The 10,448-nt window shown below is 38.4% G+C and overlaps 1 protein-coding gene across 1 annotated transcript; it reads right to left on the minus strand.

Moving 5' to 3' along the window:
* Positions 1-720: 720 nt before the first annotated feature.
* Positions 721-7,351, minus strand: LOC121520248 (homeobox protein engrailed-1-B-like). Its single transcript, XM_041803623.1, has 2 exons — positions 7,039-7,351; positions 721-1,058 (listed from the first exon to the last, which is right to left on the minus strand). Exons 1-2 carry the CDS (start codon positions 7,349-7,351, stop codon positions 721-723), a joined length of 651 nt encoding a protein of 216 aa, XP_041659557.1.
* Positions 7,352-10,448: the final 3,097 nt, after the last annotated feature.

Raw genomic sequence — 10,448 nt, forward strand, 5'->3', positions numbered from 1 at the left:
CTCTGAGTCATGTGACCATCTGTGAATGACGTCATAACTACAGCCCTGAGGATACACAGACAGTCCTAACGCTGGCTCTGAGGAGGTTTGTGTCGCTGCGTGGTTCCTGAAGTAAAACATCATGTCCATTTTCTCCACTGTGGATTTCATTACTCGCCATGATGTCATAACCATCCCAGGCAGACTTACCGCGTGCTACCTGAGTGAGAAACAATGGTATGTGCTCCTGAAGGGGTAAAAACTTTGTATGCTATCAACCTCATTTAAAGAATAACAGAGTTTATTCTGGACCTCAGGGAAAAGAACTACGCTACCCACAATCCTAGGGTGCATATTAATGCAGTCTCTAATTGGTGGAGCCTGCTGTTACCATTAAAATGTTGATCGTGACTGCATCATGTTTGAAAGAAGCATTCTGAACTATCATTTGTAAGGATGGCATTCACAATGAATACATGGAATCACAATGGATTGTGGGATATGTAGTTCCTTACTCTAAGGAGAATGATAAACACAGTACTGTGCCTTTCCTCTATTTTTCTGATATTTTCTTTGCCCTAAATCCAATATTTTCTGGTCACAAGTAGTCAGGAATCTGTTGGTCTGGTTTCAGGAGGATTTTCTGAAATGCCATTGGAGGATCTGAATGGGTTAATATACTTCAGGAACAAGAGCCGCCAGTGAAGATGGCAGTCCCCGCTGAGCTCCATCGGCTCAGCGTTACTCGCTGTCTGTGGGCTGGTTGTTACTGCTGTGGTTGTTCGGCTGGTTCGTGGAGTGGTTGTAGAGTCCCTGCGCCATCAGGTGCAGCGCCAGAGCGTTCTTGTTCCCGGACGTCTTCTTGATCTTGGCGCGCTTGTTCTGGAACCAGATCTTGATCTGGGACTCATTCAGACCCAGATCCTGGGACAGACTCTGCCGCCGCTGCTCCGTCAGGTACCGATTCTTCTGGAACTCCGCTTTTAACCGCAGCAGCTGCTCCGCTGTGAAGGCCGTCCGGGGCCGCTTGTCGTCCCTCCCGGGACCTGTGGACCGCTTCGGTTTTCTTGATCTGGGCCCTGAGGGGGGACAGAAACAGAACATGTGAGCCAGGTAATGAACTTATTTTTCAACTAGGGTCAAAATCTAAATGTTATCTAAAAGGCTAGCACTAACACTACACTGTAAAACCTGAGAAGTTTATAAAAGTTTCCCACTAACTGAGTGGGTAACTTCACTCATGGTGCTAGAGTGTCTGACTGTGGCAGGAACATGAGCAGAAGAATGTGAACAGAGATGAACAGGCACCACATTTAAACAAAGTGTGCTCTTATCTTTTCATCCAAAAGCACAAACCCAAGGGAATGCTGGGAAAACTGCCCATATAAGGTGATAGAGTACTGTTTACTCAAAACTAAAAATGTGTTGTATTAACTAAAAAAATAGAGATGGAATAGCTGTTTTGAATTTCCAAGTTAACGCAACTGATTTTTCTAAACAACCTTTTACTGTTTTACAGTGAGATCATCTTAAGCTCATTATTTATTATGAATGTGGGAACCATCCAGGGGGCCCTACGGGGCCCAGATACATTTGTTGGGTGGGCCTTGGCCACAACTCGTGTTTTTTTTTTCTTTTTTTTAAAGCCATTCTCCCACACAGTAAAATTCTATTTGTTGATGTGATATTTCTGTAAAGATCTATCGTGCTTTAATTGTCTTGATATGAAAACTTGGCGGGGCTTTTTGAGGGTTTTGAAACTCGGTTGTGGGACAACAGGGTCCCTCCAGGAATTTTCTGGGCTCTCAGACTGTTTTCGCGTTATCTGATTGAGCTCCTCATTTACATTCCCATACTCTGCTAAATTACTGAATTAACTTTTGACATATTCCTCACATTTGCTTTGTCTCAAGGTCCCCCCGGTTCACAAGGCCCCAGATCAACTGAACATTTTTGTGGATTTTATGTTCCATTTGATGTTTGCTTTTAATGAACTGGACTAAATATTACACTCTGACATTCACACTGACAATGATAAATGACAAATACCACTATATTCTCATAGTACCAGTGCAAAAATGCAAGAGACGTTACAGTCCAGTCCATTGCCCTACCTGTGCCGCTGTTGAATAGCTTTATAGACAGAGGAATGAATGAATTTTTAAACCCGCTCTGTCTGCAGCAGGGAACCCTGAGCCTCTTTCTGCAGAGCAGCATTGTTAAACACTGTGTTAGCTTAAAAAATCAAAACCGCTAATTCAGCTCTATTTTTCAGAGTTGATAGAGCACACTTTTAAATGAGCAGTACTTGAAATTGTACTGAAATTGTTTGACCAACATCTCTTAGTCAGCACAGTTGTCCCAGCATGCCATTGAGTATTAAACACTTTTGCACCATGAGTGAAGTTGCCCATTCAGTTAGGCGGGCCGTGCCTGTATGAAGCCAAAAAAAAAAAAAAAAAAAAAAAAAAAAAAAGTATGACTGGTGTGCAAAACATAATGGAAAAGTACTTCCTGATTCTGTGTTCACCATTCAGTCATGGTCACTTGAAAACAGAAAAGTAAGACTATTTCAGGAATGTTTGAAAATAAAAAGTGCAAAAGATTTTATAGTGAAAATGACAACAGATGAGAAAGGTAACTCAACCTAACATAAATGTACATGTAAAATTAAGATGGGATAACTTTAAATCGTATCACTTATTTAGGGTCATCATTTTCCTCTGTTTTATTAAGTTATCAGGGTTTACAGTGTACCATGTTTAGTTTACTGAAGTGTTTCAGTGAAGTAAACTCAAAAATATTGAAACGATCATTTGCATCGATATTAATGAGTTTCTGATAACATGATTTAAGGTTTAGAAGACAGTGTTTTTCACTGCAGAATAATTTATAAAAATGAATTTAAATAACTTTAAATATACAGTAGAGCTTTTTTCTATACTTACTAAAGTTGTGATAACTTCATGTGCAAGTGAAAGAACGAGTCGTATTAACTAGAACTATTTCAGTTAACTAAATATAATTTTTAAACAATAATCGATGTATTTAAGTTTTTCGATCAACTGGCTTTTTTAAGATCCTCAGCTTAAAAGAATGGAGCCAATGGTTTGCCTGAATATTTTCGGTTCTGGTTGCTCATTGGAGTTTACAGTGTACTCACATTGAGCTCCTCATTTGCATTCCCACAGTCTGCTAAATTATTGAAATGACTGTTGACATGGTCCTCTCGCTTATTATCATTATTATCATTATTATTATATATCCCTTATTATTTTGCCTCGAGGCCCCTCGGTCAGGCCCCGGATCATTGCCCTCCTTTGTTAAAACCGTCAGTGCTTTAGATCTGATCAGACGGGTCTGTTTTTGTTTGTTAAGGGGACACACGTTTAAGTTGTGTTTGAGTAGAAATTTAGCAGAATGATCAAACATGTTTAAAGAAATAAAAATGCTCTTTTTGGTCATTTTTTTGAGTTTATTGTGAAGGAGTCAAACAGCTGATGGGCCCTTGGGGCCGGGGCCTACCCTCTGCTGTGATTGGCCCAGCTTCATTCCAAAGATAAAATAGACTTTTAAAAAGATTCGGACCTGATTTTGAACGCTGTTTCACAGAAAACGACGTTTCTCTCTGAAAGTCGTTCTAGTCTAATTTTACGTAACCGTGTCTGACGTCTTCAGACGATAACACAACAAAGAGTCAGACAGCATATTTAAAGAGTAAAAGTCTCTTTCTGAGTGTTTCTAGATTGAACAGTGAGAATGAACCATCTGCTCCTCGTCTGATCATCAGTTTAACCGGTCAATCCTCGATCAGGAACGTTTTTCCTCGTTACCGTGTGAGAACTCCACATATCAGCCTAAAGGTAAAGATGATATTTCACAGAACGAGCCGTTTTATGAAGAAATATTTTTAGTTCCTCCATATATAGAGAGATCTTGCCTTCAAATGGACCTGTAACCGACTTTGAATCAAACGACGTGAAACGCAGTTCGTCGTTTTATTAATTCACGACGTAACACAGGCATTAAAAATGAGAAAATGGTGATTTTTGACTGCTGTTTGGTTGGGATATTTTATTTCGTAGGCTTACTTCGACCTATCGGCTATCGACGTTTATAAAGGGGGTACACTGATTGATTTATTTAAATACTCGGGGCCTTTAGTCGAACCCCCTGGGTGCGGACATGATCTGATTTTTCCGTTTAGGTTAAATTTGTCTTCTTACTTCATGGCTTTTCTTCTGAATCTAAAAATAGAAAATAAACATAAATGTTAAATGTTGTCCGTCTGGACAGAAGCACCGAGGATAAAAGCATGGGCGTTTTTTTATTTGAAAGAAATGTTGCGGATATCTTCGTTTTACATTTTGGTAGCAAAACATTAAATTCTAAATGATTATTCCATGTCAGGATACAAGGGATCCTTTTTAATGGTACAAAGCGCGCATGTTCGTAAAGGAATGTTAGGTTTGAGTATTTTAGTCTCTTTAATTCATGAACAACCGAAGTCAGAGAGCACGAAACTGTAAAAATAGATATTAACCATGAAATAATCCAGAGAATAATAGAAATACTGTAGATAGATAGCTAGATGATAGATAGATAGATAGATAGATAGATAGATAGATAGATAGATGATAGATAGATAGATGATAGATAGATAGATAGATAGATAGCTAGATGATAGATAGATAGATAGATAGATAGATAGATGATAGATAGATAGATAGATAGATAGATAGATGATAGATAGATAGATAGATAGATAGATAGATAGATGATAGATAGATAGATAGATAGATAGATAGATGATAGATAGATAGATAGATAGATAGATAGATAGATAGATGATAGATAGATAGATAGATAGATAGATAGATAGATGATAGATAGATAGATAGATAGATAGATAGATAGATAGATAGATAGATGATAGATAGATGGAGATCAAACTTTTAGAAAAATAAAAAATAAAGTTAAAATCTAATATCAAGGTTAATCTACAGCGACATCGGTGGAATATTAGAGTTATTAAAAATTATGTAAATGTCAATTAATAGGAAATAAATGGATGCACGTTCATCAAAGTCTGATAAACAGTGATACAAAGCCTACTGTCTCTGCACGAGCACTTTTATTTTGGTAACTCGAACCAAAAAAAAAGTTAAAGAGTTAAAACTGTCGATTCTATTCTTCATTGAGACGTTCTGTCACATGATCATAGGAAAAACATCTAATAAATATTCCCTCGTGCATCCACGAGTTTGGAGCACTGTGTGCGCGTCCGTGCGCGTGCGTGCGCGCGGTGCCTTTTCAGTCTCAGTGACGGGATGAGGAGGATGAAGAAGAGGAGGAGGATGAAGATGAGGAGGATTTTGGGGTGGGGGTGGGGTCACGATGGAGGATGGGGGAGTTGGGCGCCTCTTTCCCTCCTTGTTTCCGTAGAAACTTCGTTTTTAAAAAGTTTTCCACAAAGATCAGAAAGTTTTTCCAGGCTGAAATATTCACAGTCGATCTGTTTTTAATTTTTAAAGAATAAAAACATAAAATTAAAGACGAGTCAGTGATGGAGAGGTGCACATTAACAGAGGGGAAAACCGAGTTTAACATTCACAGTTCTGTATCCATACACATCCTCTCATGTTTGTTCATTTAAATAAAATACTCACTTTTAAAAGTTTTTGTTGAATCAGCCTGAATGTTGGCTGTCTCTGCTCCATGCGAGCCTTTGTTTGACCTGCAGTTCTCAAACTTTATCACCAATAATAAAATCTTCATTTATCGAAGCAAACTCTTCATAAAGAATAATCTACTCAGAATAATCCCCCTCCTCTTTCCCCTCGAGCTCCTTTTAGATCATTTAATTCATTTATTAGTGAGATTATTTGACTGAGCGCGTGAACTCACAGTGACAAAGAAAAAGTCCAAGTGCAGCACGAGCTCACCCCCAAAACACCAACAAACGTAAAAAAAAAGCATTCAGTAATATTTTTATTCTTTTATCGGCGTGTTTGATCTTTATCACGATGACTATTTAATCCTGAAAAGGCCGCAGCGGGAAAAAATATCAAATATATTTTTTAATGTAGTCCTCTTTGAAATCAAACAAACTCCTCCTGAGAGAAATGTTCCATGAATTAACTTTTTCATCATCACTGTGATAAAAGAAATCCTTTTTAACTGGTTTTAATTGTTATGAAATCTGCGTTTTTGGGGGTCTCTGCGTCACTTTTTGGGACCCCCCCTCCCCATTGTCAAAAAAATATGCTAATGAAACATCAACAAAGAAAACTGACGAACAATGGCGTTAAACTTGGTTTTACTACAAATCTTCCTTTTAAAGCTCAAATTTTCCTCCTAATTTCACTTTATTTTCACGATCAGCCCCGAGATAAACGCCCATATTCACATTCTCATATTTACAGCTGCTTTTCAAATCGGGTTTAACATTTGAAAAGCACCTTGTGGAGGAGTTTAAACTGAAATAAACTCGCTTAATTTAAAAAAAAAAAAAAAAACACGTTAAAGGTGCTTATTAAAAATACTCTTTTTTTCGTTTAAAGAATATTTTAGGAACGGAATGACGTTCTTAAATGGATTAAAATCATCTTAAATTGATGGTGCGATCATCTCTTTGTCAGTTGGAGTTGATGTGTTTATTAAAAGAGGAGGGGGCTTTAAAGGCTTAAAAATATCACCCTTTTTCTGCAGAAATCGAAATATTCAAAAATTATTTATTTATTTTTTTAATTGCATGTTTCATTTTGCAGAACGTATTTTTTTTCCGTGCTGTAGCCGTTATAGTTTTTCTGCATGTGCAAAATATGCAAACCTTCTGCTGAAGTTGCCTTTTTATGATGCAATGTATTTCATCTGCTGTGGAATATTCTAGATTTATTCTTGTTTCTTGATTGTCTAAATTCAGTACAGCTTTTAATGAACAGTATTTCGACACTATGTCATTAAAATGATCTTTGTTTTTATTCTGCCTATGTTTTATATATTTTAATAACTATATTTTAAATCCATTTCTACGTTTAAAAGTCGGTGTTTTCTGACCTGAGGACGGTCGGTCGGAGTACCGGGTGCAGTAGACCCAGGCCGGCCACAGCATCTGGCTCTTGTCGGCCTCCTCTCCGGGCCTCAGTTCGGGCCTGCGGGCCTCACAGTCGGCCCCGTGCTCGTCCGCTGTCCCCCGGTGCTCCCCCCGGTCTCTCTGCGGCTCTTTGGAGGCTTTGCTTCCTTCGTGTCTCTGGATGAATCCTCCAGCTCTTCCCCCCTCCCGGTCCTTCCCGGACCGGCCGAAGTCCGGCCTCAGGATGGTCTCTATGTAGAAGTTCGTGACCCGCTGAGTCTGCGAGTTCCCCTCCATCCTGTCTGATCAATAATCCCTCCGAGATGATTGATTAAATATTAATTCTTCTGCTTTTATTCATCCAAATAAAAAATGGCGCTGATCAGAATAATCCTGAGATGATTTTAATCTCTGAAGATTAAAATTAAACTTGCTTCAGCTCCTTCCTCTTCTCCTTTAAAGTCTCATTTTTTTATTGATTAAAAATGTTAAAGAAATAAAATAAATCAGAGTGAGAGCTCTGTCTTTGATGCAGCTGTGATCCAAACTGACTCTCACACACTGCACGCGCTTATACTTTTACTACACAATTTGTTCTCTTTTCTGATTGGCTGACACACCCTGTGATGACGTTGTACTACAGCGCTCTCAGACACGTGCCTCAGACCAATGGAGCAGCAGAACAGAGGTCACGTGAGGTTAAAAGAATTCTCCCCAGAGCAGGAAATTAATCCAATCATCAGTCAGAACCTGGTGCGTTTAGGGACAGGAGGAAATATGTGTTACTGAAACACAAAAAAATGCACCATCACCTGCAGAGTCTGCCCCAACATGATGGGCGATGATGTCAGTGAACACACCACGCAGGCTGAACAGACCAGGGATATGGCAACGAAACAGAAAGATCCGGCAGACATCAAACGCATCATAATGTTTGAGCCTTTACAGATGCTGAATTAACAGGAATAGATTTACTATTCCAGTATTCAAGAATAAAGGACTAATCTTAAAAGCATCTCTTCCTAAAAGCTCTCTTCAAAACTTATAAAACATTCCATTCTCTGCCATTAATGGGGTCTTTCTTTAAAACTTATAAAACCCTCTGTACTCTACCTTCAATGACATCTTTCTTTAAAACTTGTAAAACATTCCATTCTCTGCCATTTATGGGGTCTTTCTTTAGAGGACTATAAAGCATTCTGTTTTCAGCTTTTGATATCCTTTAAAACTTGTAAAACATTCCATCCTCTGCTTTTAATATCGTCTTTCTTTAAAATGTTTAAAACATTCCATTCTCTACTTCTAAAGAATATGTCATCCTTTAGAACTTATTAAACATTCCAATATTTTGCCTTCAATGACAGCTTTCCTTAAAACCAATAAACTATAAAACATCCCATCCTCTGCCTTTAATGATGTATCTCTTTAAAACTTATCAAACATTCTGTCCTCTGCCTTTAATGACATCTTCCTCGAAACTTGTAAAACATTCCATCCTCTGCCGTTAGTGAATTTCCCTTCGAGGATGAATAAAGTTCTTGTATTGTATTATTTAATGATGTCTTTCTTTAAGGCTTACAATACCTTCCGTCCTCTACCTTTGATGACATCCTTGCCTTTACAATTCTGTAAAACATTCCATCCTCTGTCTTTAACAATGACTTTCCTTAAAACTTATTAGACATTCCATCCTTGCTCTTTACAATGTTTAAAACATTCTTTACTCTTCCTATGATGACGTCTCCCTTTAAAACTTGTAAAACATTTCCTCCTCTGCCTTTAATGATGTCTTTCTTTAAAGCACTATAAAACATCCCATTTTCTGCCTTTGATGATGTCATCCTTCAAAAGACTATAAAACATTCCATCCTCTTCCTTTAATGATGTCTAAGAAACATTCTATCCTCCACTTAATGACACTATCCTTTAAAAAACTATAAACCATTCTGTCCTCTGCCTTTAATGCAATCTTTCTTTAAAACACTTGTAAACATTCCACCCTCTGCCTTTAATGATGCCTTTCTTTAAGACTTATTAACTATTCCGTCCTCTACCTTTGATGAAATCATCCTTTAAAATACTATTAAACATTCCATCCTCTGCCTTCAGTGTCATCTTTCTTTAAAACAAACAAAACATTCCATCCTCTACCTTTAATGACATCATCTTTTAAATCCTTTTAATAGGCTGTAGGAAGATTATGTCATCGTTTAAAGCCGATATAACATTCCATTCTTGCCTTTTACATGCAGGCCGATCTAGGCCTCCAGTTTTCATCCAGTCTAACCAGAGCCGCATGGTTGATAAATATTTTATCAACATGTCCTTTAAAAGCATGTTTATGACAACATGAGAGACACTGCTAGCCTCTTAGCTCGTGGCTAACTGGGTTTTCTGAATGAAAAGCACTTGCTTTAACATCAAACAGAATCTGATGAATCCTTCTTTGTACTCAGTGGTTCTTATTCATGTGACAATCACTGAGACAAGAAATGAATGCTGCCTGTGAATCAGAAACACTGGCACTAACAGGAAGTAGTCAATATACTGAATAATCACAGTAAAACAGTGTCTGTAACCGTGTTCTCCATATTGTCCGTGAATGTGCTAATTCTATTTCATATTTCTGTAAATTGTTCAAAAGCACAGGTGACAGTACCCTTACTGCAAATTGGGTGAAAAAAGCAGATAGAAAGCTTTACTCAGTACTTAGCTGAAGCACCTTTGGCAGCAATTACAGCCTTGAGTCTTTTTGAAAATCACTCAACAAGCATTGCTCACCTGGACTGGGGGATTTTCTGCCATCCTTCTTTGCAAATCCTCTCAAAATCAGCCACTCCTGTGTTGTTTTAGTTGTGTGATTAGAGTCATTGTCAGGTTGGAAGGTGAACTGTTGGCCCAGTCTGAGGTCCTGAGCGCTGGAACAGGTTTTCATTGAAGTATCTCTGTATTTTTCTCCATTCAGCTTTCACATAACCCTGACAGCCTCCCAGTCCCTGCTACTGAAAAACACCCCCACAGCATGATGCTGCCACCACCATGCTTCACTGTTGGACAGGTGATGAGCGTTGTCTGGTTTCCTCCTGACGGAATGTTTAGAATTGAAGTTATGCAGTTCAATCTTGTTTTCATTAGACCAAATGACCTTGTTCCGCACAGTCTGAGAGTCCTTCAGGTTCTTGTTTTTCAATCTCCAAGCAGGCTTTCATGTGTTTTGCACTGATGAGAGGCTTCCATTTAGCCACTCTGCCATAAAGCTCATCAGTGGAGGGCTGCAGTGATGGTTGTCCATCTGGAACATTCTCCCATCTCAACACAGGATCTCTGGAGCACAGTCAGAGTGACCATTGGGTTCTTGGTCATCTCTTTTACTAAGGCTCCTTCTGAATTTAAA

The sequence above is a fragment of the Cheilinus undulatus genome, linkage group 13 (assembly GCF_018320785.1).
Source record: "Cheilinus undulatus linkage group 13, ASM1832078v1, whole genome shotgun sequence".
Classification (NCBI taxonomy): domain Eukaryota; kingdom Metazoa; phylum Chordata; class Actinopteri; order Labriformes; family Labridae; genus Cheilinus; species Cheilinus undulatus.